Source organism: Hipposideros armiger, unplaced genomic scaffold, assembly GCF_001890085.2.
Source record: "Hipposideros armiger isolate ML-2016 unplaced genomic scaffold, ASM189008v1 scaffold_668, whole genome shotgun sequence".
Lineage (NCBI taxonomy): Eukaryota > Metazoa > Chordata > Mammalia > Chiroptera > Hipposideridae > Hipposideros > Hipposideros armiger.
The window spans coordinates 444,134-465,296 of NW_017732018.1; the positions used below are offsets into that span (position 1 = coordinate 444,134).

Genomic DNA, 21,163 nt, shown 5'->3' on the forward strand with positions numbered 1-21,163 from the left:
GAGAGGGAGAGAGGGAGAGAGGGAGAGAGAGAGGAATAAGCCTAATAAAGATTAAGATTGAATTGATGGAAAGGGGCTTAGAATTGGATTCATTTGAATTAAGGAAAAATTGTGCTATATGACATTTCCCACATACCTAAATTTATGAACAATAAACTCATACTCACTACTATGATTCTTAGTACTTGAATAATGGAAACAAATCAACAGCACAAAATAAATCCTGCTCTATGCATCCCAAGCGAACGGAATCTAAGAATAGATATACAAGGGTGACGCGAGCTTTCCACGCCTCCCCAAACTCCTGGTGCAGGCACACCATGTCTAATTGCTGCTTTCTTCAGAACCTCCCCTACAATTTCATAATAAGTTCTGATGTGCACCCAAGTCAATGTGCACGTCCTGTGCTCTCCCTCTGGGTAGAAGGAATGCTGCTAATGAGGAAGGGTTCAGCTCAGATTTGTTTGATGACCGGAAAAGCTGACTCTACAATCCTCACTGCCCCCATTTTAGCAAAGGTGCACCTGTTTTTTCCACCCTGACTCACTCCAGCAGGAATTGCCCACAGAACCCCATGTGGGCCCAGAGACGCCAACGCTCATTAGCCGACAAGAACTGTGGATTCCTCTGCCTGGGATTTAGGACTGCAGTGTCTGCCTGCAGGATTGTGGCATGTGGAACTCCACGCAGCTCTTGAAAACTGTCCTCCTCACAGAACAGGGACAGCCTGTTCACTGAGGGGAAGAGCTGGTTATTTGTTTCAGCTACGGATGCTAAAAAAAAAAAAAGAAAAAAAAAGAGCTATTTGCGTATTTGGTCAGTAATAGAGCATAACATTTCTATTTTTCTCATTTTTCTGAGGGGTTGATGATCTTTAGCTAAGGGTTCAAGGTTAAAAGATTTTTATTCTGTTAAAACATATGACAGCTCTATTAGTGACATCTTAGGGGCACTAGTCCTCATCATTTTGTAAGCCTGTATGAATTATGCTTCACTTCCCTTAGTTTCAATGACTTGAAATGTGCCAGATAATTTTTTGAAAGGATGGGCATATTATTTTCAATCCTAGAAAGTGGCTTTGAAGGGTCCTATGATAAATTCCCTGGCCTCGTCCACCTCAAGGAAATTAAAATCTCAGCTTACATTTTTTTAAGGGCCCCTAGAGAATGAGATACCTTATATTCTTTAAATATATCACACTGTAAAATTGTTGATTATGGCAGAAAAGTACTCAGTCAGCACATGCTTTCTCATTAATTTAATGTTTGTCTACCTTTCTAAAGTTAGCTGTGCATTTCCACTAGATGGGTGAGTCCCAGTTGAGACTGGAAAGCATCCGTGTTCCGTGATCCCTTTAAATAAGTCGGGAAAAATCAGGAGATATTCCTTTTTCTGCTTACATGGAAATAATGAAGCCATGAGGACATTGGAAGCTACAAAAAACATATGTTCTTAGACTCTCTAAATTCATAAGATGGAAATGATTTAACAATAATCACAACTTGACAGGAACACAGTCAAATTTCCCAGAGTAAATGCATTCATGCCCATGCCAGTGAGAAGCATGCATGATGGTCTTTGCCTGTACATGTCCCTGTCCATTTATCCATCCTGAGTCTTTCTGTGTAATATTGCTTTATTATTTGTCCTTCCTTTATAGTTTTTACTGTCTAAGCTTCTCTATTACGTTTTTATATCAAGCTGGAAACCGGAGCTAAAAATGAGGCCAGAAAACCAAACATCGATGTTTACCATAAAAATTTATTGAGCACCTACCTGCCTGTGCCAGGCACTGTGCTTGGTTTGCAGGATGACAAAAATGAGTAAGACTCATCCTCTGCTCACAAGGAGCTCACAATCTATAGGAGATGGGGGCACTACAGGTCGGTAGACAGATAACCACTCTACCAAGAGGTGGTACATGACAGAGGTTTACATAGAGTGCTGGGAACACAGAGGGTGTGGTGAATAACTGAACCTAGGGGGGTTACAGGGTGTGTGTGTGTGTGTGTGTGTGTGTGTGTGTGTGTGTGTGTGTGTGTGTAGTTTCTGGTAAGATTTCATAGAAGAGAAGATTTTGGAGCTGAGATTTGGAGTGCAGGTTTTTGCCAATAAGTAGAGTAGAGATTTGGAGTAGAGAATTTCACCAAATGTCAAACAGGACAAAAACACATCTGATGGAGTATGTCTTTTAAGGGCAATGACATGTAGCTCAGAACGGGTGGACCATAAGGTCTACATGCATTATAGAAGGAGGAGAAGGTAGAAAAACATGAGAAAAAAGATATGGAAAGCCTTTCTTTAGTGAAACAAGGAAGAGATTGGATCCCAACAAGAAGAATTATGTTATCATGAGAAGAACCTGTTAGAAATATGGTCGGTTGAGTCTACTGGCAATAGAAAGTATGAATGATGTGGGCTGAACAAGTTAGAGCATCCACATCCACAGAAGGCAATGAGATCTTCCTGATATACATGTAACCTGCCGAGAGGAAGTTTAACTTTCTTCTCAAGTCATGTGGTTTGAACCCAGGGCTGTCAGTCTATGAGAATATAAATTCACTGCTTCCTACTTCCAGGACTCCCTGGATGAAGTTCTACTATGACCTTTAACTTATAGATTTGTTATTTATCTCATGGAACAGTTATGGGCTCAATGATGGAAAATTTCATGTTATGGTTATCCCAATGCATTGGATGATGGTGCAATGATCAAAAAGATGCCAGTGATGACAATTGAACGTCCCTTTGCCTTCCCAGCCTCCTTCATATATTCTCAGGCATAGGATGACAAAGGGAAGTCCACGAGTCACATGAAGAAAGACTGTAGCCATGGGTACAGGATCAGGAGCTCCTCTGTTTGTCTCCATCCCCACCCTCCAAGTATTCACCCTGTTCTACTTCCCCCTGTGCTATTCCTGTGAATTCCTCCACCATCTTGTAACTAACCACCGTTCTGTACTCAAAGCTCTGCCAATGACTAATTTCAACTAACCGATGCTCAAACCATGTCTGGCATAGAGTTTGTGTTCAAATAGTTGTTGAATAAAATAATGACCTCCAAATCCTCCAAGGTAACAGAATTTTAGGGGAGTGTCTTTCTGAAAGAAATAATGCTTCCTTATGTGGGGTGAAAAGAGCAAGAGTTTTATACCTACATCAGCCTATTTTTGTACCCAGGAAGATAATAACCCCTATCTTGAATGCTTTTGTGGGTATTAAAAGAGATAGTGTATATGAAAATACCTAGCATAGTCCTGGAGCATACTACGACCTCGATAAATGTTCATTTCCCTCCTCTGTGTCTTATGTGGTATTTTGGGATGGTAACTAATAGGGAGTAACTAATTTTTGATGTGATTGGATGTTTTAGAAGAGACAGAGATAAACAGCAATCATAGGAAAGGATACTGTTAGGAATTTTTAAAGGAAATGAATGTTTCTAAGGTTAATTTTCTTGGTTGGGGTTTAAGAAGAAATTCATGTTTTCCATTAATTATACTTACCAATTTGGTCTAATTGGCAACTACCCCAAAATGAATAAAACAAGCGGGAATCAAGAGAGAAAAACGGCAGGCATCCTGTCAAAAAATAAAATCTTTGAAATTTCTATAACCCAATGGTTGGATACACATTTTATTAAAGCAGACCAATCACCTAATTTCTATATATTTATACATGTAATGGCAACACAAGTTGCACATTCAGACTTATGTAAAGCATCAAAGCATCTGTACCAGCTATGTCTTGTCTCATCACTCCTTCAATTAAATGTGTCCTTAAAATCACCACCTCCTTTGCTGGAGGAAGTATCCTTCATTATTCTCTTTCAACCCAGATGACTGCTGTGGCAGTGAAAAGGTAAAGTGGGTTAATCATATTAAGTGCTTGCAACAATGTTTAGCACTTGGTAAGTTCCTCAAGAAATGTCAGCTGTTGTTATACTAATTATAATAATAATTATGAATCTTTCAATTCTGTGTCTTCCAAGACTGAATAAGAACTGGATTCCCCCTCTATCCTTTTCAAAACAGCTTTCTGATTTCTGGAGATATGTGCCCTATTCTCAGGTGATTAGCTACTTTTGACCTAAAAGAAGTAGATTTTTAGAGGTTAATGTACTCAATTTAAATCAATGCCAACATGTCATTCAATATGCATAATATCATTTACTGAAGAGACCCCCACATTTACTTCTCTCATTGGCCAAGAAAATGACTCTCTCTCTCTTTCTCTCTCTCTCTCTCTCTCTCTCTCTCTATATATATATATATATATATATATATATTCATATATAGATTATATCTGTCATATATCTATGCCATCTTTTTTTCTATGTATGTACTTATATGTATATATGTATGTATATATGTATGTATGTATGTATGTATCTATCTATCTATCTATCTATCATCTATCTATCTTCAAAAAAGTCATCAAAGCTATTTCATTATAATAAGTTTCCTACCAAATTGGCTCTTCTATTCCTAACTGGGACATAAGTTTAATGGTAAATCATATGTCTGGGATTGTTAACTTACTAAACAAGCTAGCTGTGGGCTAGATGACTCAGGCAGTATCTCAATTTCAATGTCGGTCCCAGAGGATAATGCCATGAGCACGAGTAGCTCTGCTCTGCCCATTTTCTTCCTTCCATAGAAACAAGATCTATCGAGGGCCCCAGACCCTCCAGTTAGGACTTCTGGCCTGAGCTTCCTAGGATCAAGCCAGACTTACAGAGCAGCCTCAGCTTGTGGCAGGTGTTGGCAGCTGGTGGCTGGGCAGGGGGTAGCTGGTGGGTGAGAGGCATAGCAGGGTCTCCCCTCACTTTTCACGGAACATCACTTGGTCATTCCTCATCCCCCACAACCTGGCAGAGATGCCTTTTCATAAGAATGGATTCACTGGGGGAAGCATAAAGCAATATCCCTTGATGCACAAAATAGAAGGTTGGTTCCTCTGGATTCTCAATAGTTTGCAAAATAACAAGCCAAGAGTAACTACTATGTATTTTCCAGGAAGTTACTAATTAGCATGTTCCCGAGAACATAAATTCAACTTGGTAGCACACGCCTCCTAGGCCTCTCTACCGCTGTGCACGACAATTAGAGTGCTTGCTAAACACTATGAGCAAAGCCTCAGACAACAACTCAAACCCTACTGGAAATATTGCACAAGCATTTGCTTATGGATCCAAGCACAAAACTGGCTTAGCTGCATCTTCCCTGCAGAGTGAACAGCACACTGGTACTTTCAGTTTATTTCTTTTATCTCTCCCAGTTACCAAACCCTAATGAACAAAAGCTAAAATGACATTTCAGTGAAGACCAACCAGAGTTGTTGAAGATTTGTTGCATGGTTAACAATGGAAATGTCTGGATATCCGGTGTCTGTTGACTGTGATCCCAAATTTCTTGATAGTTCCTTAATGACCCTTCAGGACATAGTGGAGAAAATGGTCTCAATGGGAAAAATGAGGGACTAAAAAGCTAAGGATTTTGTATCAAATGAGCCTGATGCCCTAAGGACCCTGATTTTATTTCTTGCTCAGGTGCGTAAAAAACTTTTGCTTATTTGCGTTTCCCTCGTGCTGTGTTAAATAGAATAAGAAAAAATAGCTCCTAAACTAAGGTAGTGACAATGCTGAGCCAAGAGCTGCAGACCAGAAGCGTGTTCTGAGTTCAGATAACTGCTGTGCCACTTAATTCACTGTATAAATTTAGGCAGGACACTGACCTTTTCCAAGTGGGCTTTCCTATCTGGAAAATGAAGGCAATGAACTGATGAAATCTATATTATATCTATATCTATATGTATATAGCAATAATATATATAGATATATTGATACACTTAAATCTATATAGATACCTCTATATACCTACATCTACAATACATACACAATGTCCCATTTATCATATTATTCTATAGTTTACCTTCATATTGACCTATTAAGAAGAGTTGATGATAGGGAAAGAATGACACATAACTTTTCCTTATGATTCTAATGATCGTAATTCCTAAAAAATTTACCCTAGTTCACATGTAGTCCTTATATTTGCAGCTGAGATTTTGCTTATTCAGACAGGATAAACAATTCAATAAAAATAAAATGAATTTAATTAGACCACTAAATTTCTGGGTTTTGAAAGTTCCACCTGCATTGCTTGCAATCATTGCTTACATTCCACTTATCAAAATTTTCCTTAAAATACCTTGGCCACGTATCCCTATGAATACTCCACCCAGATGCGTCGTCTGTCTGAATTCCTATTGTACTTCACATGGGAAAGGACATTTAATACTTGCTGCTTCCTAAGGCAGCATTTTGCCTACTGAGAGGCAACAGAGCATGGCGGTTGAGGTGTGGGCGCAGGCAGACTTCCTGGCTCTGCCACTTACTAGCAGTCCAACCTTGTAGGCCATTGTTTGACCTCTCTGTGCCTCCGTTTTCTTATTGGTCAATAGGAGTCATAATAATGGTACCCACTTCCTAGGGTTGTTATAAGGATTAATTCAGTTATTTCTAGTGAAGTGTTTAGAATAGTACTCAGTAAACACTAGTTATTGTTATGGCTTATTAATCTTGCACCTCCAATAGTGCTTTTTGCATATCGTAGGCACACAAGCAAATACTGGTAGAGTAACAGAAGTACTGTCAAGGGGAAATATAACAGAGAGAGCAGTAACTATTTATTTTAAATGACAGATATTTTGAGTTCTCATTTTTGCCACATTTTGAAAAGCTGAAGAACTTCTGACATGATTTTTGGCTCCCTATGAAGCATCTGAAAAGTATAGAAGAGTAAAGAACGTAGCGGGAGCCACTGTTTCCACAGTGGGCACTACAGACAATCCTCAGCATGAAACAGCTGTTGAAGGAGCTGTCGAGTGAGCCAGCTCCACCACAGGGAGTAGGGCCTGGGGAGAAGGGAGCTGGACTTTGGGGTCCCCAGGAGCATGATGAAGGAAAAATGAACAATTCTAATTCTACTTGATTGTACTCATGGTAGACATTCAAAAGTAGGGAATTTTCAGTAGCCCCATTATTCTAGGATATCAGCCTATGGCGAATGACTGGGAGTAAATTTAGTCTGTTTTGTCATTCACCAACTCCTAATAGGGAAGATAATTTTGCTTTGAGTTCAGCCATTAGCAAATGTAAGCATCAAACCTGTTACATTGGCCTCATCATTTTTATATACATCCTTTATATTGGATTTGAGAGTATTATTGTCTATGATGTGTCCTTACCAGCCTCTCCTCTTAAGTTTTCTGACTTATCCCTTCCCTTTTGTCTTAGAAGGAAAGGAGGATTACCAACGGACTGAGTGAACAAGAAAAGATAAGGCATGCCGAACACAGCCGTTCAGGATCCTTACCTGCAAGTCAAGAATGATGTACATACACTTGAGGGAGGAAGGTGCTAAACTCCTACATTACACAGATAGGCGGTCTACTTTCAAAAGTTTTCTTTCTCCCTCCTTCTCTCCCTTCCTCCTTCATTCCTTCTTTCCTCTTCTCCTCCTCCTCCCCCCCTCCTCCTCCTCCTCCTTTCTCTCTCTCTCTCTCTCTCTCTCTCTCTCTCTCTCTCTCTCTCCCTCCCTCCCTCCCTCCCTCTCTCTCTGTAAGTGGAAAGTGTCAATTCTCATCTTACCTTTCCCACCTAAAGTCTCACTCCCTAGAAGCTCTAATTATTGTTCACCTGTGTCCTTTCAGACATTTTATAAGTATGCATGTATATGTATATATATATATACATACTCATATATAATTTAAAAAGCATAAATGTGATCATAAACACACAGTTGTGCTATTGTACAATAGGGTTTTAACTTTAGAAAAGAAACAAAAATTACCCTTGTATATCTTTTCATATGAGACCAAACAGAACTATTGCATTATTTATAATAACTTCAGAGTAATTTCACTGTAGGTCTACATGTAATTTAATTAGTCATTTATTGGTGAATCTTTGGGTTATTTCCATTTTATTACTGTAAACAATATTGCAATAAATATGAATAAATTCATATAAATTAAATTATAAGGTCAAAGAGTATGTACCTTTAAATCTTAATAGGAGTAACCAAACTATCTTCCAAATAAGGTTCCCCATATTTGCATACACACCAGTACATATTTCCATATACTATGCTTACTGACACTAGATATTTTTAAACTTTGTGTTTTGCCAATCTGATAGGTTAAAAAACATTGCACTGTTCTCTTAATTATTTTCATTTCTTTAATTTTGAGTGAGGCTGAGCATTTGTATTTTCTTTCCTGTGATCTTTCTGTTGATATATTTTGCCTGTTTTCTTACAGGGTTTTTCTTTTGAATTGTGGATGCTCTTTGCTTATTATGGAAATTAGCCCTGTGCCACGGTAGCAAATCTTTTCTTAGCTCTGCCATTTGTTTATTGAAGTTCTTTATAGTATTTTCTAATGCAGTTTCCAAACTTTGAATCTATTTTCTACAGAAACTTAGCTTGTGGAATAAAAAAGTCACAATAGTTGAGTGTGCTATTATAAAATGATGAAGGAAAAATATACCAGGTGGGGCAGAAACAAGGCAAAGAAACTGTTCTACATACAGAGTATCCAGAGAGGAAAGGTGAGATTTATTTTCAAAGTGCTTGTCTGGGGTTTCATTAAATCTGTAAGGCAGTAGGTCCTCCTAGGCTTTATTCACTTAGCAAGATAGAAGGGAAATCCCAACTGTCTTAAAGCTCTACCTTTTAAGCTTTATTGAATAAACATGAGCTAAAATCAAAAGAAAAATTAACTAAGGTTGGATCAATAACCACATGTGTATCTCAGTCTCTAAAACAAGGTGACCCATTTATTCACCATTTATTAAGAGAAGCCCTACTAATTAATCTTAATAACTAGCAGTGCCAGCAAATACCCTTAATTATATATTTACTGGCATTCAGAAGGTTTCAAGAGCCCTTCAGCTGTACCTTGCCAAATTATTAGTTATCATTTAGGGGTTATTAATATGTAGGAATGTCAAATTGTATAATTGGTATAAGAAGGCTTTAAATCCCTCACAAACTCATGTGCTCCTCAGGTCTTGTTAAATGTTTCCTCAACAGAGTTGGAAGATGGGCTGCTTTTATCCCCTAAGACAGGTTTCTTGTCCTTTTTCCACAAGAGGGCCAAAGCCCAATTATAACCTATCCTTGTCGGGATGGATTTGAGAGGCCAACCAATCTCCATTCTACTATGTATTACCAAGATTACAGCCATGTGCAGGTCACATTTTCCAGGATTTATTTTTGAAACGTCAATATTAACAGTACGGTGTCATAGAAACACAGAATGTGTTCTATTTATTTTTAATATTTTGGGATTTAAAATGTTACCTAATGATGTACAACAAAATATGTGGCTAAGGGTCCATTATGGAATGCACATGCATTATTCATAGCACAGCATATGGAAGTACTTTGAGGCTAAGGGGATCTGTTGGAGCTAGTTAGCTTAAAAAGTTATCTAAACCAGGATAGTCTAAAATGATCTATATAATTTTAGACAGCTTGTCTCAATTTGAATCCCAGGGGAAATTACAATTTCCAGAGCCAGTGCAAGACTCTTCAAGTACATATCACTAAAAACTCACAGATGAAGACTGAAAGGGCAAAATATGAAGCATATACTACAGGAACTATTTGTGGACAAGGCTCCCCAATGATCACATTGGAACATATAGACCTATCTTATTCATAAATGGTACATACGTTTTATCTCACAATCCAACTCCAGCCACTTCTTAATCACCTGAAATGCTATGCTAAAAAGGTGTGATTAAAAAAAAATTGCTAGTTGTACCCCAATGTCTATTCTTCCCTTCCTTCATTGTGATAGAATTTATTGGCTATGTGTTTACCCAGGATAAAGACTACATTTTCGAACCCCTTTCTATTTAGGTGGGAACTTGTGACTAAATATTGGCACATAGGATGTAAGCCAAAATGATGTGTATGACTTTCCTATCGTGCTTTTAAAAGGAAGGGTTAGGATTACCCCTTGATCCTTTTTCCTGACTCATTCTGGCCAGAATGTAGATGTGATGGTGAGCTCCCATGGGCCATGAAAGTAGGGATGGGCAGAGCAAAAGAAAGAAGGAATCTGAGTCCTCAACACTGTGAGGCCACCCTGTCAGATCTGAACTCATGTTCAGAATAACATATGCATAAGGAATAAACACCTGTCTCATTTAGGCATCCATTGTTTGAGTTATTGTTACAGCAGCAGAACCTGTATTCTAACAAAGGCAAAAGGCTCAGTGAGAAGCGCCATGATAGGTTTGCAGTGTTGACCGTAGACAAGGGACCCAGTGGTCTCATGCCAATTTATGCATGGATAGCCAACTTACTCCAACATTAAAAATGCTCCAAAGAGACTCTCATATAACTCATACCTCATTTCTTCCCTTTGCCATCGTCCCCCATCTCTGTGCTACTGTGGACCACTTCAGGCTTGGCACCTTTGTATTTGGTATAAATACAAAGAAATGAGACTGACTTGACAATTACAGTAAGAATAAAAATAAGTAATATATATATTATTTATGATATACTAATCATTTATATGTAAATGATTACAATCCTTTCAAATAGTCTCCTGGGCAGCTATATGCTTACTTCAATGATGCTGCTGTTGCTAAACAGTTTTGGAATTTTTATGGAACTGTAAATTCCCATATTTTATATACTAATATGAGTGAGTGAAATCACTTAAATTTCTTTCATGCCAAGCCAGCAGCTCTTTATTGAGCACTTATTATGCACAGCCTTAACACCAGTTTCAGTGGCAGAGAGATTGGTAAAGCTCTTAAGGATGTCAGTGGTACTCTTTACATAACCTATGTCAAATTTCCAGGGTAAGTTGGCTTCATAATTGAACAATAGAAAAATACTAATATGCAAAAGGGGTCTACTACAGTCCAAGGAAATGAGAGATGTAGTCCAGGAATGGAAGGTAAATTTTAAAAGCACTGCTTCATGGTGTTTTATTTAATGCAGTTATTCATTCACTCAAGATTTATATTACGGCCCTGCGCCCTTATTTCCAAAACAATTCTCAGTAATTTTTAGATTAAAAATTAGAGTTCTGTTTGTATTCAATTTCAAACTCTTTATTCTACTAGAGTCTTGATTTATTAAAGTATCCCTTGGGAAATGAATTCTAGTGAGTAGGTTCTCCAGGGGCCTATGGGTAAAGTAACCATATTTTTGGACCTCTGCCTATAACCCCAAATCAGCTGATATTTCTGAGCATCAAGGATGCTGACAGGGGAGCTTCCATCGTTGAGCACATTTCCAGAGTCACTGAACCTGAAATATAAAACCGTGGTGCTAAGAGCAGGTGCCGCCGAACTGGAAATTCTGATTTACTTCATGAGTCAGTTCTGCCTGTTAAGTAGGTCAGCATGTCTCTCCAAATTAAAAAGAGCTTCCTTACAGCCATTAGGGTAGAAAGGTCAACTCAAGTCCATTTACAGTTTTCAAATCTGCTGAGAGCTCTAACATAGACAGTGATTTTGGTCCTCACCCAGGAAAGAACAGATTCAGAGCAAATGCAGTTAGATATAAGGAAGAAATACCCAACAGCACATGACATTGGGATCTGAAAGAGATATACTAGGGCTGTCACCCAGCCTGTGCCATGGGTGGATTTAGGATATCAAAGTCTTCACAAGTTGTTAAATAATTTGACTCTCACTACTGGTTCATTATTGCTGCTGCTTCTACATGTCTTTAAACTAGGACAGAGTATCTTGGAAGGGTGTGGCCCTGATGACTCAGGGGTGGGCTATTGGAAAGATTTGGAAACAAAACAACAAAAAACACAAATAGAACACTCAAGGGGATATAGTCTGAGTAGTGTTTCCTAAGGGATGGGTTGGCATTTGGACCAGGCAGCTCTTCATGTGAAACTGCCCTTCACATAATAGAATATTAACATTTCTGCCTCCTCTTTAGCGCCATTCAAGGACACCAGAAATTATGTAACTGCTAATCCTCCTGTTATTTTAAAGTGTCTCCTAGTGGAGGCAGTGTCACCCTAGTTGAGAACTACTACAGCCATGTTTAAGACTTATTACCAAAAAATGATGGTAAAGGAACAAGGGTATAAATGATGCAGTCATGAGTATTTCTTTCTGATTATGGAAATTCCACTGAAACAAAATGCTTTAAATTGGTGTGTGTCACCTCACAGAGACGAGCTTTTAAAAATAAAATCCCCTGTAACCAATTGGACTCTACCACCATGACTCACTCTGTGTATTAGCATGTTTATGGGGCTCATCTATTATACAAATCAGTGAAAAGGGGAAATATTTCTTCCCATAATAAAGCATAACTTCTCAGGGATGATAGCCTGTACTACTCAGAGACAAAATTCTTATCATTATTTTTGTTAGTTTGTGTAAGCACAGTCATATATGAATACTCGTAGGTGTGTTGGCTTAGGGACTGAATAATAAAACATATGTTTCCCAGAGAATTTTAAATAACAATATCCTTAAACACCAAATTTAATTATGTTTTATGAATCTTGCAATCATTGCTGCTCCTTGTTTACTTAGAAATGCCAAGCCCATTTTAATCTGCTGATTTAGAGAAAAGTATTCTTGGTGACTTCATCAGATGAGGCCACACTCAAATGTCAATCACTACTCTGGGACAAAGAAAGCACAGAAAATCAAATTATCTTTGAAGCAAACTCTGACAATAGCAAAAGCACTGGTTAAGAAAATCTAAACTTACCTAGATACTCCCATCAATTAATATCACAAAGTAGGTGTATCTATAATGACTACTATGGGGACATAGTTCCTTAGATTGGATTTACTTTTTTTTTTTTTTTTTTTAGCTGAGCCATCCTGCCACCTGTTGGCAGCTCAGTGGCTGCTCAGCTCGGGCTGGCACTCGAACTGCTGTTGCTCAGAGCTCGCACACTTGAGTGAGCTCTTAACCAACTGAGCCACTTGGTCGGCCCCCCTTAGACTGGATTTAGTCTAACACAGATTTCACTTTATAGTAGGGAGATGACAAAGTCAGAAAATTCTAGCCTTATAAGGAAATTTCCTTTAACCAACATTGATGTTCATAATATAATTAGACATGTAATCCTAATAAAATTTTGTATGCAGCCAAACCTAAAATAAAATTTAAACATAAAGGTAACACTTGAATCAATCACAGCCCAAAGAGAAGTAGATTTCCATCCTCTTTCTTCAATCATCTTTTTGAATAAAATGGTAAATTACAAGAAGAAAATCTGACATTGGCCCAAATCTAAACATTTAATATATATTCTAGGCCAATTCATATTTAGCCCAAATTCTGACACTTCCAACAAGTAGAATACTCAACAATCCTAAATGACATTTATAATAATTACTCCAACATGCTTGAATCTCTAAAGAAAGATTACATTTTCTCCATCACTCTCTTAGGCAGAAGAAACAACTGCAGTTTCGAATATATTTTCAAAAACAGAGAAAAAAACAAAAACGTTTTCTGGCTATTGCTACAATGATCAAGAATGTAAATCAATTACTGTTCAACAAGTACTGTTAGCTGGATGATATGTGCCAGAATATAATTATGAGCCTTAATTTTCCCTTTGGAACCGGGGATACATAGGTTCTTAACAATCAGAGCCAGTTTCTACGTGTGGTAGAGGTACAATGGACTGATGGGCTCTGAATGAAATGCCTGGGTCTCAGGTTGGAACCTTTGGCAGCCAGGCTGTATAAACATGGGCCATGGTTTCCCATGGGGGGACCACTGCGCCACAAAGTCAGGAAGGCAACCGCTCTTTCTGAACTGCCGCATGCTGGAATCCTTTCACACATTAACTCATCTAATCACAGCACTGTGAGGAATTATTGTCCCTGGTTCACAGTTGCAGAAACAAAGTCTAAGAGAAATGCAGTAGTTTGTCTAAGGTCACAGAGCCATGATGATCTGAACTTCCTGGTCTCCTTACCACTTTCAACTTGTATCACTGACTATATAGATCAAGACCTCTTCTTCTCCCAAATATTATGTTCTTGCCTCCAAACGCTTAGATGAAAGTTACAATTGCTGGGGATTTTTCTAATCTTCCTTTTTGAGAATTGCTAGGCAATATTTGTTTACATGTTTTTTGGCCTGCTAAGAGTAGAACCTGGGACGAGGAAAACGGTTGTCAGATTTTTTTTGATGAATTTTAGCCTGTAATAACGTAGTTCTTAATTTTTATTTTTTGAAAAAATTGTTGAAGAGTTCTTGGATCAATATTTGCCATTATGTTGTTAATGAGTTAAGGAAATACTTTCAAAATCTATCCTATGTGTGGCCAACACAAGTTAAAAAATATGCTTTGGTACTGAAATATTTATGGTAACGAAATATAATGAAAAATTTATGGATGCTGGATTTCCTTCAAAATTATTCAGAGGAGAATATATATACATACATATATATATATATACATACATATATATGTATGTACATACATATGTATGTATGTATATATATGTATGTATATAGCAGTATTTCATATATATTTTTATATATTTACATATATGTATTATATTTGTAACTATACATACATATAGATGCATATAGGATATATCCGTCAAATTTACCCATAAGTTGAAAAGTGTAGAGGCTGGGTGATAGTTACAGGGGTTATAATATTTTCTAATTTTGTATTTGTTTGAAATTTTTTAACAACAAAAATGTATACAAAAAGTGTGCTTGGGATTTTAGTCTCATTAGTCAATGTATATGTCACTTTCTGGAGCAGTCCTTTGGTAGTCAGTCTTTCAGGTAACATCTATTTATTGAGCAGCGATTATATTCCCAGCAATGTGCTACATTGATTTATCTTGTATGAATACATGAATGTCCATAAAATAAATATGAGGGATTGTCTATTATGGACCTTTGTTTATTTTAGTTCAAGCTTAGTATATGTGATGTTTGGCAGTACTAACTAAAAGTTCGAGTCACTTTTGATAATTCACTTAACCACCTCTCTGTACCTCAGCCTGATCTTTTAGATCAATTATTGTATATTCTCATTAATGTCAGCCACAGCTTGCTTTCATCCACAGACTCCTGGGATATACATATACAGCGTACATATAGACACACTCCCTAGTGTACTTGCCAGGCAAAATCCCCATATGTGCTCAGCCCAACTCTGTGCCTATTCTACCACTCAAGCTGAACATGGGTGGAAAGAAACACACAGACCTGATGACTCACACCATTTTAAATTCTTGATCACAAATATCAAGGGGTCCAGGTTGCTGTGGGGTAATCTTGCATTTCCCTTGTCTGTCCATTTCTCCATCTCTACACTAACTAGAGTTCTTTTCTCTCCCTAATCTCCTATTCCTCCTCCCTTCCACACTCTCAGCCCATGACCTCCTGTATTATTTTCTTTAGATATAGAAGCTATCTACAGAGAACTGCGCAATCTTCCCAGCAGAAAATGCTCCTTCTTACCCACATCTGCGCCCATATACTCTGCCTTTCCTCCTGCTACAGAGGAAGAAACTGTCCCTGTTCCACCTAGGGCCACATTCTTTACTTGTACACTGATTCCCATCCCTTTCCTCCTTCTCAAGGACCTTATTCCAATTTCTCTGAGATTGGTTCTCAACTCCCTTTTCTATAAAAACTTACTCATTAGAGGCTCTCATCGAGTCTTGTTATTTTTTTAAGCATCAACTGGTGTCTCTAAGGACGACCATGCAGCCTCCTTATTCCTTACCCTGAATGCTCAATTCATTAGCAAGTCCTCTTGAGCTCTACTTTCAAAATATAACTTAGAATCAATATTGTATGATCCCACTTATACGAGGTACCTAGAATAGGCAAATTCATAAAGGCGGGGAGTAGAACAGCAGTTACCAGAGGCTGGGGGAAAAGGGGAATACAGTCTTATTGTTTCATGGGTACAGAGTTTCAGTTTGGCAAGGTGAAAAAGCTCTGGAGACGGATAGTGGTGATGGTTACACAACAACGTAAATGTATTTAATGCCACTGAACAATAGTTAAGATGGTTTTAAAATTTTAAATTATGTATATTTTGCCACATTTCAAAATAAGATCAGTTAAGAAAATAGATTATAGTTCAATCCAACCACTTTTTACTACCTCTATTGCTGCCATCTTAATTCAAATTATTGCCATCTCTCACCTGCCTTATGAAAGTTGCCTCCTAGAACATCTCCCTGCTTTTAATCTTGCTCCCTGCCTCAGTCTGATCTCCACACACAACATCAGAGTGAGGTTTTAAACTGTAAGGGAGATCCTGCAACTTACCAGATCAAAAGTCTGTTAGAATAAAATCCTACTCTTTATAAAGGTCTTCTTGCTGTTCATTGAACACCTGGGGCCTTTGTCCCTGCTTTCACTCTTCCCAGCCTGCCCTTTCCACAGCTGGCTCTGACTTCATTCAGATCTCTGCTTACATGTCACCTCCTCATAGAGGCCACTCCTGAACCTAATCTCTACTACCCTCCCAACACACACACGTGCACACATGCATACATACATATACCCTCTCCTGCTTTATTTTTTAATAGCGCTTTTTACTACCAGACATCACATATGTACTTGCTTACTTATTCACTTATTACTGTTTGCCCCTGTTGACGTAAGCACAATGAACTGCCCACTGCTGCTTTTCTAGGCCTTAACCATGACTGGTACATAATAGGAGTTCAAAAAATATTTGCTAAGGACTGGCCGAGTGGCTCAACTGGTTAAGAACTCGCTCAACAGTGCGAGCTCTGAGCAATAGCAGTTCGATGCCCGACTGGAGCTGAGCTGCCGTTGAGCTGCCAATAGGCAGCAGGATGGCTCAGCTAAAAAAAAAAAAAAAATTTTTTTTTTGCTTACCAAAGGCATAATTGGACTTGTTTGAGGCTTTGCATGTTAAATTTGAAGTTTAGAAAACAGCAGATGGAAGGGTGTTCCAAAACAGGTAGCTGCTCACATCGGAAAAAAATCTTTTAAAACAAAGCCCTTCTTCAGGAACCCATGAGGACACTTCAGGGCAGACTGTTGACAGCAGGAGCGAGGGGCGGAAAGGGAGAAACGAGATAAGGGATGCCAGAGTACCATAAAAATGTAAGACACTGTGCTTGTAATAAGTTATTATGAATTACTGGCATGTTGATGAGGAAGGGCTTAAAGGTCTCCCGAGGAGAATTCACTTACTATTTCAGGAGAATATTCTTCAGAAGATTATGTGATTTATGTAAGAAAATAGACTTGTTGTAAGGATACTGTGGCACGCAGGCCACCCCTAAGTGATGAGGAGGAATGGTACTTTAATGAAGAAAACACTGAGTGTATTCAGACATCCCTGGGATCGTCCGAAGTGAGTAGATGGTGAGTCGTAATTGTGTGGTATCGTGGCAGAGTCGATTATGGCATGATGTGTGTCTACTGTTCAGGAGACCGAATTGGGGCCTCCCAAAATTGAGTTCCACTAGTGTGTTTTAGATTTCTTAAACTTTTGAAGAAGGAAAGGTAAAAGCACATGGGGTTTTTAGAATAGGTTCATAGAATAAAATTTTATTTTTAATAGGAAGAAGCATATTACTGCTAAGGACGATACAGAGTAAAAAGGAGAATTGCTGTTCTAAAATACAACTGGAGATTGCATTAAAGGTTTATATTCTTCATTCTGCTGTTTCCTGTTATGACCAGGTCAACCCTTTTCCTTCTTTTTCGGTCCTGTTCTGGAGGCTTCTGTGCTCTCAATGGGCACTTTGCTGCTAACTGAACGGAGATCTCAAGTCCCTGCACTGCTTCTGGTAGCCCGGTCACTTCCTAATTATGATCTGAGCACCTTACTGCTCTCTCCCTGCTTTGTGTGGTGAATGCTGTAATAACAGAAGTAGACCTAATGACTCATGAGTCCCTCACCTGGAGGGTGACCTACCATCTCAGTTTGCCTGGGACTCAGGGGGCCCGGAGACATGGGACTTTTCAGTGTTAAATCTGAGAAAGTCCCAGGCAAACTGGGACGAGTTGGTCACCTCACTATTAAGTTCAGGGATAAAACTGTGGTACGAGGTAACTCAAGGCTTCATTCACCACAGATCATAGGCAAATTCCTGACCCAAGCCTTTTAACTTTCTGTGATCCCAGGGATCTCTGTTGGGCATCTTTAATCGCCTCCCCCATACCTTCCCTTTTAATTATACTCACTGAATGAGAGCTTGTGGGTTCCTATTAAGCCTCAAATATAATCTCCAAATTAAAGAGGAAAATTATGTGTATAAATTATGATGATTATAATGACCATATACCTCCCTCTGCCCCTACCCGGTTCCAGCTACTGTCACTTAACCCCTTCTGGGGGCTCAGCCCCTACCCCAGACTCCAGGCCTAATCCTGTTTGTGGACTTGGAGCATTTCAGGAGTCTCAAGCCAGCTTTTCTGACCTTATGACTCAGCTTGGTACCTGGGTCCCTGCGTCTCCCTTACTTCGTGCCCTAGACTCTTGACTGGGTCCCTACTTGTCAGTGTACCTGTGTGCCGCTATCTGCCTTGATAACCCAGCAATGGTCCAGGGTCTCCACAAATGGCATGCGGTGTGTATATGGGATCCTGGGTCCTCCAGCATCCCTCAGGTCCTGATCATCTGCCTTGGCCTGCTCTTCAACTCCACATTGCTGAGGCCAGGTGATTGTCCATGAGCCTCCTTGGACCTCCCTGGCAGGGTCATCCATACAAATAGCACCTCGTGAGCTTTGGAGAAAGGTACCCCTCCAGGCACATAAATTATTATACAAAAGGGTAACCCTTCTGGGATGGCCAATTAGAATAAAGCAACCTTTCCTCAGGCAGCCTGCAAGGCACAGGGCTTGGCGAACAGGGCCCTGGCTCAGTGTTTAACTCTGCTGGCACCCCCCCCCCGCTGGGTATATAACCTACACAATCACACCTAGCTCCCCTCCTAACACTACTGACTGACTGTCTCAGCTGCCATCGGGGCCTGGCATAGTGATATGCTTTGCTTGTTTGGACAGATCTTATTTCATTACCAAGCACTGAACTTGACCTGAATTTGCTCCTTGTTTACCCCGCTCCCCTCTCCTTCAGCTTTCAGATCACTCCATTTGGGGTTTCACTTATAACCCGATGGTGTAAAAAAAAGTAATACTACAGCTTATAAAAACCCAAGAAGATAACATTAACTGCATAACATTTACACATTCTATGAAACATATAATGAAATTTAATTTTAGTATAACTAAACCTACCACCCATTGGTTATAGTGCTTTGTTACATTTGATTAGCACCGGCCTCTGCGTAGATTTTCTAGTCTTTTCTACTCTTTTTTTCTCAAATATGTTTACCTCAGGATAATACTGTGTTTTCTCTTTCCAAAGAAGACAGTTGAGGATTCTTAGGTAGAAGAGAGTTTCCTAATACAATTTTGACTTCAGGCCTACACCACAATTTATCATTCCAGACTTCCCTGTGAAAAAGATGAAGCTATGAAACTTGATTGCCTAAACAGCAATAGTTCCTGAAAGGTAAAACCAGAAAAAAGAGGACAGGAAAAAGAAGCTGTGGTCTAATAGGTCAAATATCCCAGTTCTGGGAGGCAGGTGGGCTTTTCTGGGAGGAAACACCCTTGGGATAAGCACAGAGAAAAGACTAGAGGAGAGAAAAGCCATTTGGACAAGTTGCATCACATGAAACTGAACTTTTAAAAGCTTATGTAGCCAAAGAGAACGCTTTTTTTTTTTTTTTCAGCCTATGCCGTCGCGGGCGACTCATGGCAGCCTAGCTCCAGATTGAGCTGCTGTTCAGCACCTTAGCTGTAGAGGGCAGTGTCACTGGCCCTCATATGTGGGATCCGAACCGGGGCCCTCTGGTGTCCCAAACCAGTTCTTAACCATTGTGCCACTCAGCCAGCCCAAGAGAATGCTTTCTTATTTGGAGTTGTAGGCTTTGAAAGTTCAATCAATTAAATACAAGTTCCCCTGATAGGACATACAATTACCACAAAGTTTGAGTCTGCCATGAAGCCTTGCATGCTACTTTGAAAAAACAAGTTAAATTTTAAATCCTATTTTGTGAGGAGGGACAGATTATTTTCATAGCTCTATCATATTTCAGGCACTTAGTGATCTGGGGAGCACTGCTGTTTTTAAAATGTTACCTTTCACCCTTAAAACAAATGTGTATACAACAAACAAGGCATAGAACACGTAAAAAGTTAAGAGATAATTTTAGTGTAACTATCAGATATGTATTATGTGATACAAATATATCTAGGTACATATGTATCAAGAGACAATGAATTGATATACATAAAATAAAAAACAGAATTAAAGTTTTATCAAGATGGTTGCATAAGATGCTTTAGTTCAGACAATGTCAGTTCCCTTGAAAGGCCTTCGCACAGCCATCTGTGCTAAGATCAAAGCCTGATTTTCTTTCTTTCTTTATTTTTTTCAGCTACCAAAAATACCTTAATAAATAGAAACAGTTTCTCTTGTGTGCCTTTCCTCCTTAGAGTATTGTATGAATGATGTAGGAAAAGTTTGGAGAGAAAAGCTTATCTGCATTCACAAACCCCCTAGGGGGTTAAATTTTTCAGGCATGATAAATGAGATGGAGTCCATCAATTAATTGTGTGATCACTTTTTATGCCTCTAATCGCCCTCTAGACAACTTCCTCTCATTCTAACCACTGGCCCAGCAGACATAATGATCCGTGTTCGAAACTTGCTCAAGTTTTTATAATATGGTTGTCTGGTGCACACTTAAAGTTATTCACTTGTAACACACTTCCTAGGAGGCATGACAGTGGAAAAAGTAGCTTACTTACTTGTGTTTATCTTCTGGAGTGAAATATGCTTTTCCAGTTGTCTCCTAAGCTTCACCTCTGCTCCATATTTTCCAGTGGTTCCATTGTCAGCCAGAATGAAGTGGGAATGCATGCTGTTGAGAACAGTGAGCTTGCTCATGGGATTGGACATGGTCTGATATGGCCGGACGACCTGCAGGAGTTCAAAAGGAAGAGGTAGAAGTCAGAGAAAAGAAAGTAAAATATAAAAAGGAGAACCAGGCAGAGAGAAGAGAGAAGAGAGAAGAGAGAAGAGAGAAGAGAGAA

General features: G+C 39.0%; 1 protein-coding gene across 1 annotated transcript in view; it reads right to left on the reverse strand.

Annotated features, from left to right (window-relative positions):
- The window catches only part of TRPM3 (transient receptor potential cation channel subfamily M member 3), a 536,483-nt gene that overhangs the window by 216,793 nt on the left and 298,527 nt on the right, over positions 1 to 21,163 (reverse strand). The window contains exon 6 of the mRNA XM_019626368.1: positions 20,879 to 21,050. Within this exon, the coding sequence (XP_019481913.1) occupies positions 20,879 to 21,050 (172 nt within the window). The remainder of the gene's footprint in view (positions 1 to 20,878; positions 21,051 to 21,163) is intronic.